This window comes from Prionailurus bengalensis, chromosome E4 (genome assembly GCF_016509475.1).
Source record: "Prionailurus bengalensis isolate Pbe53 chromosome E4, Fcat_Pben_1.1_paternal_pri, whole genome shotgun sequence".
NCBI classification, from domain to species: Eukaryota; Metazoa; Chordata; class Mammalia; order Carnivora; family Felidae; genus Prionailurus; species Prionailurus bengalensis.
In genome coordinates, this window is record NC_057360.1 from 43,477,503 (window position 1) to 43,499,639 (window position 22,137).

General features: G+C 51.7%; 1 protein-coding gene and 1 long non-coding RNA gene across 4 annotated transcripts in view; one reads left to right on the forward strand and one right to left on the reverse strand.

The window, feature by feature from the left end:
- Positions 1-17,891: 17,891 nt before the first annotated feature.
- LOC122476503 lies at positions 17,892-20,221 on the reverse strand. The gene is made up of 4 exons (XR_006295513.1): positions 20,123-20,221; positions 19,233-19,388; positions 18,649-18,988; positions 17,892-18,502 (listed from the first exon to the last, which is right to left on the reverse strand). It is a non-coding gene; the product is annotated as an uncharacterized LOC122476503 (long non-coding RNA).
- The window catches only part of MFSD4A (major facilitator superfamily domain containing 4A), a 30,732-nt gene continuing 28,599 nt past the window's right edge, over positions 20,005-22,137 (forward strand). For all 3 annotated transcript variants that reach the window (XM_043569268.1, XM_043569266.1, XM_043569267.1), the window contains exon 1: positions 20,005-20,293. In XM_043569268.1, coding sequence (XP_043425203.1) covers positions 20,064-20,293 — 230 coding nt within the window. In that variant the 5' untranslated portion in view covers positions 20,005-20,063. The remainder of the gene's footprint in view (positions 20,294-22,137) is intronic.

Sequence of the window (22,137 nt, forward strand, 5' to 3'; positions counted from 1 at the left end):
TCAAACTCCCCTCCTCCAGGAAGTCTTCCGTGATCCACCCCATGAATATTTTCTGTGTGCTCCGTTCTGCCGGCACCAAAGTGCTGACACTAGGGCTTCAGGGGGTCTCAGCCTCTCATAACCCCCATCACCCAAACGTCACCCAAATACACACAACCTGAGTAAAACCAGAGCTTGATAGGGTAACGTGACCTCGAGGTAAGTCATCCAACACCCTCCACCTCCAACCAGTCGTACCCCCAAGCCTCACTATCTAGAAATTCTAACAGCCTGCGTTCTGTACTCGGGTTTCAGTGTCTTCCTAGGGTTCAGATTGTAAACTGTCTGGGCGGTCTTCACTGCCACCCCAACCCTAACTGCTTTGTTAGGCGAACACCAGGTGGTGAATTTGTTTGCAATGACTGAGGCACTCTCATGCACACTAGCCCATTTTGCTCTGAAAACATCCTGTGGGGTAGACAGGGGCAGGCACGATTACCCCATTTCACGGATGTGGAAACTGAGGCCCTGGGAGGTTTAACACCTTGCACACGGTTAGTTAAGTGACAAAGCAAGGTCTCCCATCAGGTACACCTATTTGCCTCACTGAGCTAGTTTTTTGCCAGCTCCGATTTTAATCCGTTCCAGTATGGAGCTGTTGAGCCCTTGGCCCCTAGAGCTGGCAGGGGAGCCAGAATTTTGGCTCCTAATTTGACTTCTAATCTGACTCGCCCAGCTGGTTCGGAAGACAGCCACTCTTCACCTTGCCTCTTCCACAGCTGCTCCGGGCCCCTCTCTGCACCCCTCCTTCTCCCCCCACCCTTTCCCACTAGCTCTGGGAGCCTTGGGATGGGCGTGGGGTGGGCTCCCAGGAGGATGTGAGCCTAAGGACAGGCGGGATGTTTTTCCGACTCCACATTGTTCTGCCCGTGCCCATTGTGTGGGCTGAGAGCTGGACGTCACCGAGTCGCCTGGCAGGCTTTCAGCAGAGCTGGGGAACATTTCCGGAGGGAACTGACCCGTTATGAATGATGGAAGCTTCTCACAAGTGTTGGCATTTCTTTGGATGGGCCAGACTCGGGGAGCCAGGGCAAGGAAGACTCCCAGACTCCCCACTCCTGGCAGCCGGCTACCAGACTAAAGGTCCCAGGGACCTTGGCTGACCTGTGGTTTGCAGAGAGGGCCTAGTCCCACAGCGAGAGGGGTTTGGGAATGTGAAGCGGAGGGGAAAGGGGTTGGGGGCGAGGGTGGGATGGAGGACTTGCCTACGAGGGGCCAAATTGAACGGTTATTCTGTTTACATCACCTGACTCCAACTTGGGACGGCTCTCACCTGAGGACGGGAACCAGATCTGGTCACCTTGGAAAGCTCATGGAGCTCATCCTACAGGAAACGCGGGTCAGAAATGTGTTAAAACAGTTCGGCGTTTGCCATGGATGAGTAATGCTGGGTGTACGCCCAGCTCTTCCCTCCCAGGGAAGGCATTTAACTTGTGCACCGCCCCCCTTTACCACGTGGCTGGGTGTGCCCCCGGAGAGGTTCCCGATGTCGGGTGTTGTGTATCGATTTTCCCACAGTTTGATTTAATCCTCAAGAGGCCGGCATAGTAACCCGCTTCCTACAGATGAGGAAACCGTCTCACAAAGGTTAAGGAATTAGTTTCAGACCACACACACACAGCTATTTCGTGGCAGAGCTGAGCTTTGAACCCAGGTCTGTGACGCTGCAAAATCCACGTTCTACAGCAGGATTTCTCAACCGTTCGCGTCCATAAGAATTGGTTGGGGTGTTAGCTAAGAATGCAGAGTTCTGGGCCCCGTCCCCCACCCCACCCCTCAACAGAACAAGGTTAGGTGACTGGAATCTGCATTTTTTGCCAGACAACACAGGTGACTCTGAAGTTGCTGGGGCACAATCAGAGAAACACTGCCTTGGGGTCTGGACTGCCTTCTGTGACTTTAGCCAAAGAGAGCACCAACCCGGTCTGAAAATGCGGGTGCAGCCCGATGCCCCTGCCACGACCTCATGGTGGCCTCACCTCACGCACATGTCCCTTGCCTGAGGAGTGAAACCCAGGAGAAGCAGCCTGGAGCCTATGAGGACGACCAATCTGCAGCCTAGAAAAGTCTCCCGTCGCCCTTTACAACATGTTAAGCCCACAAGAGAAACCTGAGTGACAAAATCAGGGATAAAGGGGTCCTCGTTCATCCCTTGGATGTTTATGGACCTCTGCCATGGGAAAGGGTTTGGGACAGACAGCTGAGATCCTGAGCTGGCAAATAGTACAGGTTTCTCAGAGCTGGGTGCCTCCAGGAACCTCCTGCTTTAGAATTATTTGCTGTGTGCTGCGAATTCAGAACCCTGGGCCCCAACCCAGACGCCACAGTCAGAATCTCGGGGCCGGGTGAACTCTGGAAATCTGCCTCTTAAATACCCTCCCCGGGCGATTCGGAAGCAAACAGAGGTTTGGGAAGCAGTGCGCAAAGGGTCTGGAAGGCAAGGAACTCCTGCGGGGATCCCAGGAAGGCCCCACAACTACAGCATTGGCTGGGAGCCCCGGGGGGCAGCTGTGGGTTAGTGGAAGGAGCGTCACGCTCGGTGTGTGCAATTCTGGGTTTGAATCCCGAGCGAGCGGCAACCTCCCTGAGCGCAAGTGCTCACAGGCTAGATGAGGATAGTCTGGGCCACCTCCCCGCATCACCATGAAGACCAGGGGGCATGCTGTAGGCCCTGAATGGTCCACAGCATGGGTGTGGTGGCACAAGTTTATTCTAGGTTTTTAGGCAATTCCAACAGAAGGATCCTGGCAGCATCTGGCCTCTACCTGGCACAGACACACTTCATGCCCCTGGGGAGCCAAGAGCTGGGCTGGGTGTGGGGGGTTCAAATTCAGAATCATGACTCTGGACTCTGATGGAGTGGCCCGGGGCATCCTTGGAGGGTCAGGGCTCAGGCTATGGCCCGCAGGACCCTGACACCCAGATCAGGCCTCGAGGGCTGTTGCCACCCCTCCACTGCCCTGTCTGTCTGTCCACTCCCCTGTCCATCCGCCTCCAAGCCCCTTTGCTCCTCTCCGGGAGGTCACACTAAAAGCATTGGCTCTGAGGGGCCAGCACAGGCCCTTCCTCACTCTACCCTCACTGTTCCTCCTCTTGTCTCCCTGCTGTTGTCCCTACCGAGCTGGGGGACCTAACCGTTCCCCCTCTCCGCCACCCTCAGCGGCTCTGAGGATGCTGCCCGCTCTTCCTTGACCCGCATGCCCTCTTTTGAGGCTCCATTCCCCACCCACCCCGCGAGAAGCCCAGGGCTATCCTTAGGCCTGCAGCCAACTCTTTCCGGGGGGGGAAGGACCTGCTAAACTAATTCACACTCAGGAGGTGGACGAGGCGTCCCTGGGCCCTCGCCGGGAATGTGTGCGCTTTACAAGAAGCTGCAGGAAGGAGGCAGAGCAGGGCTGGCAGACGGCCTCTCCCCTGGCAGCTTGGCCTTGCAGTTAAGGGCACAGGCTCTGGAGCCAAAGGGTTCAGATCCTGGCTAGACCATTCACCTTGGGTCACCTGCTTTACCTCTCTGTGCCTCAGTTGCCTTGTATGCAAAACAGAGATGTGGTCAACGAATCCATTTCCTTAACGCAGGAGAGCACTCAGAACATGTCTGGGACGTACCAGGTCCTCGGTAAATATCAGCCATTAGCGCTTATTAATGAAAGGGTTTCGGACACGGGAGACCGTTAATGGTCTGGGCTCCATCAGTAACTGCCCGTGTCCACCCAGGGCCATGTGCGCCCCGCCTCCAGCCTTCGTGGCGCTCTCATCCGAGGGCGGTGCCGCAAAGGGAGCCAGTGTCCAGACTCTCAGGCCGAGACTCGGCCTCTTGGGAAATCTGGGGAAGAAGGGTGAGAACAACAGTGGCCAGATTAGGGGCAAGGTCTCAAATAGCATCCCTGAAGCCAGGGCAAAAATGGACGGGAGAGGAACTTGACATCTTCTCCACTGTCATTTCCTTTAGGTTCAGCTCCCCTGTGAACTGGGGGCAGGGCTTGGTGAGAGATGGGGGCGCACAGGGGCGGGGGCACAGTTTATGAACCACTGGGTCTCTGGACTCTGGGAAACCGGGAAGGAGTCGGATTCTCTGGCAGCAACTTTCTTCTGCAAAACGGAAAGACAATTCAGGTCCTCCAGGCAGGGAGACGGGCAGCAGGGCCCTGCTCCAGTCACCCCTCCGGCTCCCACCCCGTCCCTTCTGGCCAGCATCCCTCCAGATAGGGGCGGGCAGGAAGACTGGAAGGCTCCTGGAGGGCTGGGGGGGTGGGGTCCGTGGACAAGTCTCTGCCGCAAATGTCACCTCGTCTCCCAGCCCCGTGTTCTCCAGGGACATGAAGAAGGGGACTCCTCTACCTCCTCAGACGAGCCACCCCGGGAGAGCCCTGTCTCCTCACACCGGACCACTGGGAGGGGGTCCAGCACCCCTTGTTGGTTTGGAAGATGCGTCCCCGTTTGAAGAATGCCACTTAGGTAGGGGGCCCCGCGAGGAGGGGGACAAGGACTGCGGCCAGGTCAGGCAGAACACCAAGTTCACACCCTAGAAACTCTGACACGCAGAAAGGAGACACCGAAGCAGAGACTGTGGCCAATAGTAATTCGCTCAGTACTTCTATCTTGCAGAAGGTGGAAGAAGCCATGAGGGAACAGCCATTAGGCCCACACTTTCCTGGCACTCGGGGTGAGTCTGGGCCTGCGCTGCACCAGGAAGCACGGTGACTCATAAGACAGGGGGCACACACATGAAGAATCCGGTCCAGAGGGGGATGGTGGGTTACCCGGCCACAAAGGAGGGCGCCCCTGATTCTATCTGGGAGGGGGGATATTTGAGCTGGACAGACTGGGTTGCATTACTGCAGGACAGGGGAGAACAGCCAAGGGGCCGTGTTCACGGGTCATAAACCCTCCCAGGGGTGCAGGGTGGAGGGGAGGGACGGGGAACCACAGAGGAGGATGCAAACGCAACAGGGGCCTCGACGTGCACATTGAAGGGATTCCTGCAAACAGTGGGGAGGGGGAACATACATGGCTTTCTCCTGATCATTAGAAGCAATATATCTTTATCATTAAAAATTGGGGGAGGGGCCCCCGGGTGGCTCAGTTAAGTGCCCGATTCTCGGTTTCAGCGCAGGTCATGATCTCAAGGTTCTTGAGATTGAGGCCTGCGTCGGGCTCAGCACTGGCAGCACGGAGCCTGCTTGGGATTCTCTCTCTCTCTCTCTCTCTCTCTCTCTTTCTCTCTCTCTCTGCCCTCCCCCCACTCTTGCTGTCTCTGTCTCTCTCAAAAATAAATTAATTAAAAAAATTTTTATGTTTATTTTTGAGAGAGACAGAGACAGAATAGAAGTGGGTTAAGGGGAGAGAGAGAGGGAGACACAGAATCCGAAGCAGGATCCAGGCTCTGAGCCGTCAGCACAGATCCCGACGCGGGGCTCGAACCCACGAGCTGGGAGATCATGACCTGAGCCGAAGTAGGATGCTCAACAGACTGAGCCACCCAGGCACCCCTCAAAATAAATAAATTTTTAAAAATTTAAAATAAGTGGGGGGAGAAACAGAAAAAGAAGAGAGAAGAAAATTAAAATCACTCATCTGCCAGCTACCCAGAAATAACCACTGTTAACATGTTGATGTTTTCCCTTCAGATTCTTTTTTTATAAAGAGAACTTTAAAAAGAGGATAAGTATGATAAATACAATATGTAATATACAGGCATATTATATAGCAAAATACATATTTCATATTAAAGGGTTATGTTATATTAGAACATAATCTGAATTCAGAGAATATAGATTAACAAACAATTATTTTATACTAATTTCGTATGTGTGCTTTTTAAAAAACTAAATTGAGATGGTACAAAGGGGAGTTTTAAATTTAATTTATTTACATTTAATAGACAACACATCTGTGTGCTCCATAATTTAAAAGGTCCAAGAGCATTTAGTGAAAGTGTCCCTTGGGGAGCCTGGGCGGCTCAGTCCGCTGAGTGTCCGACTTCAGCTCAGGTCATGATCTCACGGTTCATGGGTTCGAGCCCTGTGTCAGATTCTGTGTTTGCCTCCCTCTCTGCCCCTCCCTCACTCATGCTCTGTCTCTGTCTCTCTCTCAAAAATAAATACACATTAAAAATAATGATAATAAAAAAAATTTGTAAAAGAAAGTGTCCCTTTCACCCCATCTCCCAGCAGCTAGTTCCCCTCCTTGGAGATGTGATTGTTGCTGTAAACCTCAAGGGACTTTATTCATAGACAACACAAACACATCTTATTTTTTCCCCTTTACACAAATGTCACAAGAGTGTTAGCCACTTATTCTGCATCCCCCAGTTTTTACTAAATATAGCTTAGATACCATTTCCTATCAATACATAAAGTGTTCTCATGTTTGTGACTACATGATATTCCATTATATGGCTGTCTCTAATTTACGTCTCTACTCAGTCATTTGGGCTTTCCACCATGTTTTGCCTAAGTAAACAGTGCTGCGATAAATAACTTTGCACGTGTGCCATTTTGCATAAGAACACCTCTCTAGGGGCACCTGGTGGCTCAATCGGTTAAGTATCTGACTTTGGCCCAGGTCACGATCTCGAGGTTCGTGAGTTCGAGCCCTGCGTCGGGCTCTGTGCCGACGGCTTGGAGACTGGAGTCTGCTTCAGATTCTGTGTCTTCCTCTCTCTCTCTCTCTCTCTCTCTCTGCCCCTCCACCACTCATTCTCTATCTCTCTCTCTCTCAAGAATAAATTAACATTTTTAAAATTTTTTTTTAAAAAAGAGAGAGTGACCCTCAGTCTGAAAACCATAAAACAGACACATTAAGAGAGAATTGAAGGGGCGCCTGGCTGGCTCAGTTGGTGGAGCATGTGACTCTTGATCTCAGGGTCATAAGTTCAAGCCCCACATTGGGGGTAAGAGTTTACTTTAAAAAAATAAAAAGCAAAAAGGGAAAAAGAGGGAATTGAAGATTTCTGTTTAAAGACAGACTACTGGCCACACATGTGTGTTGTCCCTCCTGTGACCCCCCCCCACCAAAAGGACAATAAAGCAGTGACGAAAAGCACATTCTCCTAATGAGGAAGAGAACAGGAGGAAGGCCAGCACAGGTGAACATTCTCAGGGGGTGTATGGGAGCGGACCGGGAGATGAGTGGTTGCTCATGAAGGTGAGGAAGGGAGCCCAGAGTGGGAGGCGGCTGAGAAGGCCCCACATCGTCCTAGCAGGACGACAGGGGAGTTCAGGCCTCAGAGAGGCCATGGGGTTGGACAGCCCAGGGGAGTCAGGAGACCCAGCCATGGCTGAAAAGAGAAGGATTGGCCAACAGTCTAGGAAGACCCGATTCCTAAGCAACACATAGGGCAGCAGGGTTCCATCCCCAACTGGAAGGTTCAGTGGCCGCAAAGGAGGGCCTTCCACTTCTGCTGCTTGGAGTCCCCCCGTGTGACCCAGGCTCCCTTCCCAAAGGAAAGGAAACCTGCCAACTGGCCAGCCGAGCCTCACTCTTAAATACGGAAAGACAAAGATCATCAGACATTTGGCAAAAGGCTCAGATATGAAAAGGAAACAAAAGTAAATAATTAGGGGCAGGGAGGATGCTCCATAAGAAAGAGAAGTAACTTGGGAAACAGAAACACAAGAAAGCTTTCAATAACTGACAGGTATTTTCAAGTGGATTTGAGGACCTGTTGCGTCCCTAAACAAGGACAAGATGCTATGAAAGAAGCAACCAGAAAATAAACGTGAGCTACTAGAAATTAAAGATAGGATTATGGAGGGGTGTCTGGGTGGCTCAGTCGGTTAAGCATCTGACTTCTGACTTCAACTCAGGTCATGATCTTGAGGTTCGTGAGTTTGAGCCCCTCATTGGGCTTTGCTCTGACAGTGAGGAGCCTGCTTGGGATTCTCTCTCTCCCTCTCTTTCTGCCCCTCCCCTGCTCACGTTCTCCCCTCCCCCTCAAAATAAAGAAATAAACATTAAAAAAATAAAAATAGGATTATGGAAATAAATATTTCAGTAAAAGGTGTTGGAAGGTAGAAAATTAGAGAATTACTCTTATATCTGGATAAAAGTCTATCCAGAAAAAAAGTACAAAGAAGATGGAAAGGAAAAAAATTCTCAAATAAGAAAACAAAACAGGGCGCTTGGTTGGCTCAGTCGGTAGAGTATCCAACTTTTTATTTAATGTTTATTTATTTTTTGGGACAGAGACAGAGCATTAGTGGGGGAGGGGTAGAAACAGCGAGAGACACGGAATCTGAAGCAGGCTCCAGGCTCCGAGCTGTCAGCACAGAGCCCAATGTAGAGCTCAAACCCACAAACTGTGAGATCATGATCTGAGCCAAATCGGACATTTAACCAACTGAGTCACCCAGGCGCCCCTAGAGTATCTAACTCTTGATCTCAGGGTCATGAGTTCAAGCCCCACATTGGGCAAGGAGCCTACTTAGAAAAAAAAAAGAAAAAAAAAACCAAAGTAATTCCCCAAAACCAAAGAATTTTCAAATGTAAAGGGGACACCAAGAATCACAAATGAATAAGACATCCACATATCTGTCATGGTGAAATTTTAAAATAGCAATGACAAACACAAGATCCTAAAAGTTTCCCTAGAGGGGGAAAAAGTTCGTCTCTAAAAATACAAGAATTAAGGGTGCCTGGCTGGCTCATAGGTAGAGCATGTGACTCTTGATCTCGGGGTTGTAAGTTCGAGCCTCACGTTGGGTATAGAAAGTACTTAAAAATAAATCTATTTTTTAAAATATGTATTTATTTTTGAGAGAGAGAGAGAGAGAGAGACAGTGTGTGAGTAGGGGAAGACAGAGAGAGGGAGATACAGAATCCGAAGCAGGCTCCAGGCTCTGAGCTGTCAGAACAAGAGGCAGACACGGGACTCGAACTCATGAACCACGACCTAAGCCAAAGTCAGATGTTTAACTGACTGAGCCACCCAAGCAGCCCTTAAAAATAAATGTTGAAAAAAAAAGAATCAGACTAGCTTCAGGATTCCCATTAACTAAGGCTACAACAATGCCCTCAACATCGTGTGAAAAAACAATTCTTTTTTTTCTTTTTTGAGTTTATTTATTTTGAGGGGAGGCAGAGAGAGGAAGTGAGAGACTCCCGCACAGCTTCTTCACTGTCAGCACAGAGTCCCATCTAAGGGCTCGATCCCATGAACAGTGAGATCATGACCTGAGTCAAAACCAAGAGTCTGGCGCTCAACCGACTGAGCCACTCAGGTGCCTGAAAAAAAGCAATTCTTAATGCAGAAGTCTATATCAATCCAAATTACCGTTCAAGTGTGAGGGCGGAGCCAGGCTACTTGTAGAAATGAGGGACTCAGAAAATCACCCCTTCTTTTTTTTTTTTTTTTCAACGTTTATTTATTTTTGGGACAGAGAGAGACAGAGCATGAACGGGGGAGGGGCAGAGAGAGAGGGAGACACAGAATCGGAAACAGGCTCCAGACTCTGAGCCATCAGCCCAGAGCCTGACGCAGGGCTCGAACTCACGGGCCGCGAGATCGTGACCTGGCTGAAGTCGGACGCTTAACCGACTGCGCCACCCAGGCGCCCCAGAAAATCACCCCTTCTTAAGAAATGACTTGAAGGTGGGGTACGGGAAAATGATAGTGTAAACAAGAAAAAAAGAGAAGGAGGGAAGAAGGAAGGGAGAGAGAGAGAAGAGGAGGCAAGAGAGGGAAGGTGGAAGGGAGGGGGAACCAGTGGGACCAGGCCAGGGCATCAGTGAAGGGAAGGAGTCCCAGGGAACATTAAAACCAACCTATAGGCAAAGCAGGAAGACCTGATTATGGCTAGAAAGTTAGAATAGCCTGTCAGCAACATTTGAGCATTTCAAGTAAATGCTCAGAAGACAGAAGGTGGGAAGGAGAGCCACGGGGGAAACGGGAGAGATGGTATCCGTATCCCACAAAATAGTGAGTCCAAACTGGCAATAGCCGACGGCATGAGAAATAAATGTGTTACTTGAAGCAGCAAAGGTAGTCGACAGATTTATTTTCATTTTATTTAGAGGAGCTGAATAAAAACAGCTGTCTAGCCCTGTTGGGAGGAGGCAGGGAAGAGGGTTGTATGGATGACATATGTGAACTACCTCCCTATCCTTCCTAGTTACAAATCAACAGAGGATATCTCAAATGGAGAAATCCAGAAACAGCAGCAGAGGCGTATTATTTAGAGACATGGAAATCACTCCCAGAACAGCAGAGGTAGAAGTGGTCGCCTCTGGGGGGCGAAGTTAGGGGGGAGGAGGGATGAGGTAGGGCTGTGCACCGTAGGCTCCTCTGTTCAACTGTGTTTTCAACCCTACGCATGAAGTACTTGGATATAAAAATTTAATTGCATCACGGGATAAATGAGAAGGCAGGCACTGAGAGCTTGTGTGCCAGCACACGAGTGCCGGAGGCCAGATTCAAGGGAATTAGACACCTGCGTCATGAAGTACCTTGCAGGTAGGACTGAAAAATGACCAGGAGAAACGTCGACGACGTTGGAGACGAGAAAGCGTTCTGATTTTCACAAAGAGCCAGAAGGTATTTCTGGAAACCATAGACCAAACGGCTCAGTATAGAATCCTGGCAGAATTCTAGCACAGATTATTAAACAGATGGCTTGGGAGTGCTTTGGGATTTATTTATTTATTTGTACTCTGCCTCGTTCCAAAAGGGAGGATTTGTAAAGGCTTACAGAGACGTATACAGTACAACAAGATTAAAAAAAAAAAAAATTATGTGAGAAAAGATTCTCAAGCAGTTAACCAGAGCGTTGCTATGTGAGCCCAGCAAATGCACTGGTAGGTAGACGCCCGAGAGAACCGAAGTAGAATCACATAGAAACTTGTACCTGAATGTTCGTAGCGGCATTATCCGTGATACCCCAAAAGTGGAAACCCAAATGTCCATCAACCGATGAACGGAAAAGCAAAATGTGGTGTATCCGTACAATGGAATACCGCTCAGCCACAAAACGGGCTGGGTACTGAGGCACGTCACAGCATGGAAGAGCCTGGAACGCACGCTAAATGAACGAAGCTAGACACAAAGGCCACACGTTATATGATTTCGTTTATACGAATTGTCCAGAAGAAGTAAATCTATAAGGAAAGAAGGTAGACAGTGGTTGCCAAAGGCTGAGAACAGGGGGAAGGGAGAGTGACTGCTAACGGGGATAGAGTTTCTTTCTGAGATGATGAAAACATTCTGGAATTAGGTAGTGGTGTAGGTCACACAGTCTTGTGAATATACTAAAAACCACTGACTCATACGCTTTAAGAGTGAATTTTAGGGGCGCCTGGGTGGCGCAGTCGGTTAAGTGTCCGACTTCGGCCAGGTCACGATCTCGCGGTCCGTGAGTTCGAGCCCCGCGTCGGGCTCTGGGCTGATGGCTCAGAGCCTGGAGCTTGTTTCCGATTCTATGTCTCCCTCTCTCTCTGCCCCTCCCCCGTTCATGCTCTGTCTCTCTCTGTCCCAAAAATAAATAAACGTTGAAAAAAAAATTAAAAAAAAATTAAGAGTGAATTTTATGGTATGGGAATTATATCTCAACTAAAAAAAAAAAAAACCATGGAAAAAATGGGGAAAGGAGAATAAAAGGACGGACAATAAAAAGGAACCAGGTCAGTACACAATACATATACAATAAAATTCTGTATAGGTGACAGAGGTGGACCATGCCCTTGGCCATGAGCTTTCCAGCAGCTACTACCAGCTTAGAACTAGTGTTAATTAAATGACTCCCAGCATCCGTACGATAAAAAAGAACTGAATGTCCGGGTGAATCACAGCTTTTCTTGGTGCTGACGCCCAGCAGAACTCTCTCCTGTGCATCTGCATCTAGGGCTCCGTCGGCAACAACATCCCTACCAAACATAACTCCGTTAACAACATATCCTGAGGGCCCTCAAGCGAGGCATAAAGCCCAAACACAATTCAATGAGGCCACTTTAATGAGGGGCCTAAAAGGTGTGCCAGGATATGCAGACAAGCCTTTGGTGGTAAAATGTAGATTCTCCGGAGAGCAGTGGTTTCCGACCTTGGCTGCACCTTAGAAAGCCCTGGGGAGCTTTTGCAAAATACCAACCCGGGACTCCACCCGCAAGAGAGTCCGACTTTCTTCGGCTTCCAGGTGATTCCAATATATAGACAAGTCTGAGAATTGCTAATTAAGTAGATGAATGGTACATCCCTCATGAAATCCCCCAGGAACGTGATCGCTTGCCTCAGAGTTTATTCATGAAGTCAAGCTTATCGTAAACTTTAAATTCGTGTACTGGCATTTTCTGAATGTCTGCTGTGTACCAGGCAGGTGCTGTGCTGTGCCCCTGAGAACAGAAGGGTTCATGTGTGACCCAGCCTCCGTCCTCGGGGAGCTGACAGTTGATCCGCGTTAAGGACACCCCAGCTGGTGATCACAGGAAGGGTGGTAAGTGGAGACGGAGAGAACACAGGTCCCCGGGGTAGCAGTGGGTGGGTGGGGAGCTCCCCGCGGGATAAGCAGCTCGCCTGAGCTCCGAAACGAAAGGTGAATTAGCGGGGCGGGGGGCGGTCAGCATTCAGGATGTCTCTCAGTGATTTGGATGACAATTAGTAACCACACTTTATGAGTGAATGTGAGGTGTCATCCTTACTCCGGAACAGCTGGAGGGATTGCCCTTCCGCTGAATGACTGAGTTGGGACCCAAAGTGTGCCCGCAGGGAAGAGGAACCCACACTGAAAGCACATGAGACTCAGGGTAGAGGAAGGCAACCGAGAGGTGTAGACAGCGCCGGCCTCGGTGATCTACCAGAGGCCCGAATGTGTTCTCATGTGGTTCCGCCACAACCCAGCAAGAACGTGATACGTTACAGTTGAAGAAAATCAGGCTTATAATGTCGAGCCCTGAGCCGACACCGTCGAGGGCAGGGCCAGAACCCAGTGCAGGTCTGTCCTGCTCCCACGTTCCCTTTATTCCATGTGTGCTGTACTGTATAGGACTTCAGTAAACCAGCCGCACATAGGGGTGCCGGGGGGGCTCAGTCAGTTAAGCGTCTGACTTCGGCTCAGGTCATGATCTCGTAGCCCGTGGATTGAGCCCCGCGCTAGGCTCTGTGCTGCCAGCTCAGGGCCTGGAGCCTGCTTTGGATTCTGTCTCCCTCTCTCTTTGTCTGCCCCTCCCCTGCTCACACTCTCTCTCAAAAATAAACATTAAAAAAAAATTTTTTTTAAAGAAAGAACAATAACGAACTTAGGCTCTCACAGACACAATATTGAGCAAGCACGCTATTGTTTCTGGGGTGAGTGCTGGAAATATTCTATATCTCGATCTGGGTAGTGGTCCCCAAAGTATGTACACATATAAAAATTCACTCTGCGGGCGCCTGGGTGGCTCAGTCGGTTAAGCGGCCGACTTCAACTCAGGTCACGATCTCGCGGTCCGTGAGTTCAAGCCCCGCGTCGGGGTCTGGGCTGATGGCTCAGAGCCTGGAGCCTGCTTCAGATTCTGTGTCTCCCTCTCTCTCTGCCCCTCCCCCGTTCATGCTCTGTCTCTCTCTGTCTCAAAAATAAATAAAACGTTAAAAAAAAATTTTTAAAAAAATTCACTCTGTTCACTTAAGGCTTGTGCATTTTAGGGGTGCCTGGGTGACTCAGTCAGTTAAGCCTGTGACTCTTGATTTTGGCTCTGGTCACGATGTCACAGTTGATCTCATGTCTGATCACACGATCTCACGTCTGAGCACACGATCTCACGTCTGAGCTGACAGCACGGAGACTGCTTGGGATTCTCTCTCTCTCTCCCTGTCTCTCTCTCGGCCCCTCTCCTCCCTCAAAATAAATAAACTTAAAAAAAAAAAGACTTGTGCATTTTAATGTACGTAAGTTTAACCTCAATAAAAAAAAAAAGTAAACAAGGGGTGCCTGGCTGGCTCAGTGGGTAGAGCACGGGACTCTGATCTCAGAGCCATGAGTTTGAGCCCCACTTTGGGCCTAGAGCCGACTTTAAAAAGAGTAAACAACAAGTTATTATATGTCACGTGCTTGGCACAGAGTGGGCACTCAATATATTGCTGTCAAAGTTTCTAGAGAGGAGGAGGCGGCAAACCCGTCGCACTGTGTGCAGCTGAGACCATGCGGGAGCCCTGAGTGTAGTGCAACAAGCCCCCATTTTTATGAGGGTCACTAACAATCAGAGCATGGCATGATGGGAGAGAAGCCTGGCGAGGGGTCTGGAATACATGGCCAACGACCGATGGCTGAAGGAAGTTGAGGGGATGTTGCTGGGGACAGTGAAACTTAGGAAGAACGTGAAGGATGTCTTCAATAGTGAATGGCTCGCCGTAGAACGGGAATTAGACTCTTCCTCTGTGACTCGAGAGCACTAATTCTCAGACTGTAGCCACATCTGAATACCCTGGGGGGGGGGGAGTTATTAAAACAGATGACTGAGCCGCACCCCCAGACTTTCTGATCCAGTCTGGAGCAGGAGTGAGAATCTGCCTTTCCGTTTCTTTAAGATTTTGCTCTTAAGTAATCTCGCACCCCAACGGGGAGCTCAAACTTACAACCCCGAGATCAAGAGTCACATGCTCTGCCAACTGGGTCAGCCAGGCGCCCCTAGAGAATCTTCGCGTCTAGCAGCTTCCCAGGACATACTGATGCTGCTGGTCATATTTTGCTAGCCACTGTATTCGTGTAAAAAACCATAGAGCAGTTTGTGCTGTTGCAGTGAGGAAGGAGGAGGAGGAGAACTTATTGAGAATCTGGTATACCAGATTCTTAATATCTACACCTCCTGTGTTGCACTCCGTCTACATTTTCTCACAGTAAGGGAGACACGATTCTTCCTGCTTTATTTATTTATTTTCTTAAGTAATCTCTACACCCAACATGGGGCTTGAACACACGGCTCTGAGGTCAAGAGTCCCATGCTCTACCGGCCGAGCCAGCCGGGCACCCCTGTTCTCCCCATTTTAGAGAGGAGGAAACCAAGGCTCAGTTTTCACACACATCTCACACTCGACCCCAAGCCTGGACGTGCTAAAGCTTAGGCTGAGCAATGCCATGAATAGAATTCCATTTCTGAGTGGAAGGATAATTTCAGAGGTCTTTCCAACCCTCAAAGCGAGACTGGCTTTAACGAGCCCTTTTAAGCAGTAACATGCATTCAGCAGCAGCTAACTGCTATGCTATATTCTCTCCAGGATGCATGCGGCCACCGGTCTAACTCTTAAGATGCCTCTGGGCCATCTTACCGGCTCCCACCTCTTCTATCCTTCTTGGAACCTGCAGTCACCACCCCCCCCCCCCCACTTCTCCACGCAGGCTGAGAACTCGGTTCGCCCAGGTATTTGGCAAAGGAGGCTTTTTGTACACATACCCATCTCTGCTGTCAGCATTTATGTGGGGTAGGGGGGCTGGGGCATCTGGGTACAGTCCTTGGCACCAAGTTGTCTGCCACCCACCCCATGCCAACCCCAGACAGAGCTTGCCAATCCGCTCTCCACACTGTGACCGGCAAAGCAATGACGCCAGGGCTGTGAGGATAAAATCCGGACGTGGGGGAGGGGCGGCCTCATTCCCTAGAATGGCCAAAGGAACTGCAGATGTGCTTAATGACCTTGAACCAGAGACTTCACTCTACTGCACCCGCCTTGCCTCCTCAGGGTCTGGGAAGCAGAGACCAGAGGGTCCTGGGGACCGAGAGCAGGCCCACGGTCACTTAGCGGATTCCGCCCAACATGAAATCAGGCCCAAGTCTAAGTGACCTCCTCTAGGCTGTGATAATCAAAACTTTTCTCTTTGCACATGTTTTAATATTCAAGGTTTTCAATTCTTTTTAAAAAATGTTCGGGGCGCCTGGGTGGCGCAGTCGGTTAAGCGTCCGACTTCAGCCAGGTCACGATCTCGCGGTCCGTGAGTTCGAGCCCCGCGTCGGGCTCTGGGCTGATGGCTCGGAGCCTGGAGCCTGTTTCCGATTCTGTGTCTCCCTCTCTCTCTGCCCCTCCCCCGTTCATGCTCTGTCTCTCTCTGTCCCAAAAATTAAAAAAAATAAAAAATAAATAAAAAATAAATGTTTACTTATTTATTTTGAGAGAGAGAGAGAGAAAGAGCACATGAGTGGAGCAGAGAGAGGGAGGGAGAGAGAGAGAGAATCCCAAGCAGCCTGGCTGCACACTTCCAGAGCAGAGTTCAGTTCGGGGCTTGATCCCACAAACATGAGATCATGACCTGAGCCGAGATCAAGAGTCGCACGCTTAACCAACCGAGGCACCCAGGTGCCCCTAAGGTTTTCAATCCTAACAGAAACAGTAACAAAGACAAAATACAATCGCGATTCTGTGCACTAAGGAATTTGGGCAGCTCCCACGTACGTGAAAGGTTGGTAGTGAGAGTACATGGCTTTTATTTCACTCTCTGTTATATCATCTTGTTTGCTTTCTCCCTGAATGTTTCCCGGATGTAGATCACTGTTGATGGTCCAAAATATACAATTGATTTATTGTTTATCAACTTCAAGGACTAAGTGGGAGTCACCGTAGGGCAAACATCTCTCACCACAGAGCCAGTCCTGGCAACTCAGTGACTAACAAACCCAGTGGCCCTTGCCTTGGAGGAGAGGCAGTAGACAGGTGATCAGCAACGATGTAGTTTGGGGCCCTAGGAAGGTCAGGGAAAGCTTTCCAGAGGAGGCGACCCTTGAGGCAAAGAAATAGGTTTCAGTCAGCAAGAGCCTGAGGACCCTTCACTCCTACAGATCTTTTCTGCCAATGCAGTCAGTTTTTCCGTTTTTTAGCGTCTCAAACTGCTTTCCAGAGCTAGTGAGGGACAGGGATAATTCCCTTCCAATTTACAAGGAGGGAAATCAGACAGTGGCTAAGGGACCATCCAAGGTTTCTCTGTAAAATTTAAGAGTGACCACAGGGTGCCCAGCTAGGGTTAGATACTTGAATACTCGACTCGGGGAAATATAGGACAGCCTCTGCCCTTGGGGAACTTGTTATCGCTGGGAGATAAGATATGTAAATGAAAAGCCAAAAATAATTGTTAAAGGCAACGTGCAAATAACTCAGCTCCCCAGCTGTTTATCCAGGACTGCTATCTGAAAGGCATTCAGTGAGGCACCTGGGTGGAGGTGGGGAGAGTCAAAAATATAGGTAAATATGTCCCAGGCCCTTAAGAACTCACCGTTCCACTGGCTGCAAGGGAGGCTGGGTGACAGGAAGAGGAACCTAGCAATCCATGGATACAGCTGTGAAGATTGTAGGGGCAAGAAGTCAATCAGGGGCTGGCTAGAATTTAGGGGTTGGATAGAATTTGTCCAGAAAAGGTTCCTGAAGGAGGTGGACAGCGTGATGATACTGGAAAACAGGAGACAGAGAAGAAAAAGAAGAGAGAAGAAGAAAAATCTTTTCACACACCCATCCTTCCACACTTAGTTCAGTAATGAAGCCCTCCCCGGGCAAAATGGGATACTGCCCCAGGCTCTCGAAGCATCCCCATAACAGAGCCCCGTTGCTTCACCTGTTTCCCTGCCTGCTAGTCCCAGCTCCAGGGCTCTGCCCAAAAGAAAGAAAGAGAGGGACACCCGGGTGGCTCAGCCGGTGAAGTGTCAGATTCTTGGTTTCAGCTCAGGTCACGATCTCACAGTGCATTTTGTGGGATGATGCTGAGCCCCAAGTTGGCACAGAGCCTGCTTGGGATTCCCTCTCTTCCTCTCTATCTGCTTCTCCCCTGTGTGCTCTCTCTCTCTCTCCCTCAAAATAAATAATAAAATTTTAAAAATTTAAAAAAAGAAAGAAAGGGCGAAATAAAGGAAGGAAGGAAGGCTTGACTCTAAGGGGGTTGGGTATTCACAGTAAAGTGCCTCACTTTGCATTTGTTTACTTATTTTTACTTTCCACTATTTTGTCCAACTGTAACTTACAGTAAAAGACACAAATCGTAAGCATGCGTATGTTTGTACAAGAATGAATATTTACATATGTTTATAGCTGTGTAATCACCACCCGGATCAAGCTATAGAATGCCTCTGGCACCCCAGACACTATGGGCTGCCTCACAGTGCACTGTACCAGGGTCACGGCTACTGTGGCTGGAGAAGCTGCCCCAGTAGGGTGATAGATCTGGGGAGTACCATCTATAGAAATTATGACAGAATTTTAGGTGTTTGGGCTGGAGAAGCCAAGTGCTGGGGCGAGGTGGTGTGTGTGAAGGGCTAACATGCGCGGAGCAATTAGACTTGTCCCGTGGGTGGTGGTGGGGAGTCACCGGGAGGGGCATTTCAGTGGGGCATGAAACCCTTCCTAACTGGAGCTGACCCACGTTGGAAGCAGACCCACAGGAGATGATAGGTAAGGTCCTCAACAGTAAGAGGTATCAGCCAAGAACAGGACTGATGAGCATTTATCAGCAACTATGGGGAGAGGATAGGGGACGCGATTTGGAGATTGTTCTTTCCAACTCGGAGCTTCTGTGGTTCTGGAATTCTGTGAAAATGGCAGAGAGGACCCAACCAAATGCTTGTGGTTATGATTCATTTCTTTTTTTTCCTAGAGGAGAACTTTTTACTGAACCACAAATACTGTGTAGACCCTCCATTATCACTACTGAATAAATAACTCTTACTACCAACCAACCCACTGAGCCAGAGAGGCCCTGGGGCTCTGCTCCCATGTGCTCAGAGGAGAGGAGGGATGGTGCCTCTGTGAGATGAAGCCAGCCCTGCAAGAAAAGTGGATTGCCCCCTCCTCCTGCCAGGTTGTCAGGAGAGCACTCCCTCCCCACCCCCCAACCTCCTCAGCCCTTTCAGCTCTGGTCCCCCTGGAGGGCCAAGTGGGCATGATGTCGTGGTTCCTGCCACCACCAGCAGAAGTGACACGCTGGACCTTACTGCTCCGCCTCCGGGGGCCAATGCAGGAACCCTGGCTCCCTCAGAAGCAGGACCACACAGGACTCGCCAGTTCTATAGCCACCTGGGGGGAGGGACAGCCTGTGTCAGCCCAGCCGCAGGCTCCTCCAAGGACTACTGGTCTGGAGAGTGACACCTCTCACCCCACTCCCCCATCCGTTTTTTTCCAGCAAAAAAGGAATTCTCCCCCAGGACCCTTTTTACCCCTGGAGGATTACTTCCCAACTCCTCTTGGGACTCCTCCAGACCGCTGCCCACCCCCGCCCCCCACTAGGAAGAAGGCGAGAAGTGGAGTTTGGAGAGAACACCTTCATCTTCCTCCTTCCTGCACCTGTCCAGCGCGCAGAGATGCGGCCGGGGAAGACCAGCTCTCAGGCGGAGCTTAGGGTGCAGATCGGATAGTTCCAAGGTTTTCTGTCTAAAATGCTTATCCTCTCGAGGGTCCAATGAAAGCCATGAACACTCTCCCAAAGGAAAAAAAAAAAAAATGTATGTAGGAGATTTTATCTTCTATTCTGGGGGCCGATGGGGGCGCTGTCAGACCCTTGAAGTGCATCTGTGAAGCACCTAGGTGTAGGGGGGCGCTGTGCTGCGGGGGGGGGGGGGGGGGTCCTCCACCGCAAAGCCCAGGCCAGGTTGGGGGGTGAGGGTGGGGATTGTAGCTCCCCAAGCCTAGGCGAAGCGCTGGAAGGTCCCGCTCTCCAGCCTCTCCGAGCGTCCGGGACGTCTCTCGGGCTCAGTTTGCCCAGCTCTGCAATGGGCGCGCGGGCCCCTCCGCCCCCGCGGGGCTGTGCACGGACGCGGGTGGGACGGACAGCTGGAGAGGGGGTGGGGGCGAAGCGCTGCAGGCGGTCGGTCTCCTGCAGCCGGGGAGGGTGAGCGTGCGTTCGGGAAGCAGGGGGAGGCCGGCGCCCGGCCGCGCGCGAGGAGGGCGCGGGCCCCGACGCGGTGCCAGGCGGCCGCAGAGGCGCCCCCGCTGCTCCCCGGGCCCGAGGGCGGGGCCCCTCGCCGGGCCGCCCCTCCCCGCCCCTCCCTCCCGGCCGCCGGCCTCCCCTGCCCGGCCGGCCCTCCCGCGGGCGGCGCGGCACTCGGGCACCGGCGCGCGGAGCCAGCAGCCGCCGAGCCCGCCAGCCGGGGCCATGGGCTGCGACGGCCGCGTGTCGGGGCTGCTCCGCCGCAACCTGCAGCCCACGCTCACCTACTGGAGCGTCTTCTTCAGCTTCGGCCTGTGCATCGCCTTCCTGGGGCCCACGCTGCTGGACCTGCGCTGCCAGACGCACAGCTCGCTGCCCCAGATCTCCTGGGTCTTCTTCTCGCAGCAGCTCTGCCTCCTGCTGGGCAGCGCCCTCGGGGGCGTCTTCAAGAGGACGTGAGTGCCGGGCCCGCGCGGGAGCCCCGCAGCCCCCAGCCCCCAGCCCCCGCCGCTCCTCCGCACGGCCGCGCCGACCCTTCCCTTCCCTTCCTTTCCCTTCCTTCCTCTCCTTCCCTTGCATCCCTTCCCTTCCCGCCGCCCGCGTCCCTGCCCCCGCGGGGCTGGGGCCGCGGGGCGCCCTCGCCTTCTGGCGGGCGGCGACCACCTCTCCCAGCGCCGCCAGCCGCGCCCCGCCTTAGCCGGACTGCCTCCCTCCCCCACCCCGGCTCTCCCCGGAAAAGTCTCTCCAGAGACTGAAGGTGCCTTCTGGATTATTTATTTGCCTTCGCTCACCCCCGCCAGGGGGTTAAACCCGGCCCTCACCCGCTCCCCTACCCACGCGCCACCGGCCGAGGGGTGATGGAACCGGGGGCGGTGGGACGGCGTCTCCCTCCCGCACCGCGGGTCTCAGGTTTGTCAATAGCCCCTGCTGCCGGGGGCGGAATTGGAAGTGAGGTGGAAGGAGAGTGGGAGTGTCACCTCAGGGGCCGTGCCAGGTGCCAGGGCTGGCTGCGGCTTGACAGAGCGCCCTGGGGCGGGCTCCACTCAGACCATCAGCTCCGGTTCAGCTGACACACGCTGTCCCTCCCCCCCCCCCCCCCCCCGGGGCTGCGGGGCTGCTGGGTCCTGTGTGTCCCTGCTTCAGAGGGAGTCAGGGTTCCTGCATCGGCCTCCGGAGGCCAAGCCCTTCTGCCTGGGAGACGCTCAGCACCAAATTATTAGGGCCACGTAGGGGAGGGGTGGGCTGTCCCACGCACAGCTTGGGTAAGTTGACCCTCCAACTCTGGGGCCAGGGGCCCCCTCCACTTCTCCCACGCCATGTTACTCTTCCTTGGCCTCTGCTCGGGACTCGGCCTGCCATGGCCGCGAAAGATGCCCCCTTTGGATACCATCGCAAAGCCTCCTTCTCCCCCAGGCTTTCGTTGGACAGGGCCGCCCCCGCGGAGCCCTCCGGAAAGGCAGCAGGATTGCTCGCCTAGAGCAGCTGGGAAAACAGACCCAAAAGCAGGGGATAGATGGCTTGCAAACTGGAGGCTGCTGGAGATTTCCCTGGTTCTGGTTCCTGGCTGGGTGGTTTTCTGGGCTGCATGGACTCAAGCAAGGGGAAGGCCCAGGAACAAAACCCCGGTTGGGCTATCCCAGAGAAACGGGGGTGGGGGGCATACCCAGCCAGGTGCTCTCACCCTGGGCTGGCTCCTAGAGGTATCCCTGAGCTGATGGAGAGAACACAGGCATCATACAGACAGATCCCACTTTAGGACGCCCAACTGACAAAACATTCCCAATTAGGGAGTGATTATCCCCATTATCAAATTCTTTTGTAAACGGAAGAATTCTCTTGAGAGGCAAGTCTCGTGGACACTGGTTTTTCTTTGGGCTTTGTGCAAGGTTGGATGCATGGGGGATTCTGCAAATCTTAAGAGAAAGCTCAGGACGCTTCTTGATTCTGCCTAGAGGTTTAATTAGAAATCTATCAGGGTGTTTTTCTGTTTTCTCTCCTTCCTTTAAAAGTGTGTTTTGCCTTACAAAACATCCCTTACCTGGCACTTTTTAGGAACATGTGTAGTGCACAGAACAGGAAGGGGAATGGGAGTAATTTGAAAGGGCAGGTTGGCGGGCCAGGTTCGGTGAAAGCAACAACAGAAACAGACACACACCCAAAGGGGCCATCTCTTCCTTGCTTGCTGTGCACCTCCCTCGGGGCTCCTTACTCAACAAGGAGCTCTGAGCAGGCAGTGGAAAGGGTCGTGGGGCAGGAAACCGGCTCACAGAGAAGAAAAATAATGCTAATAATAAAACTA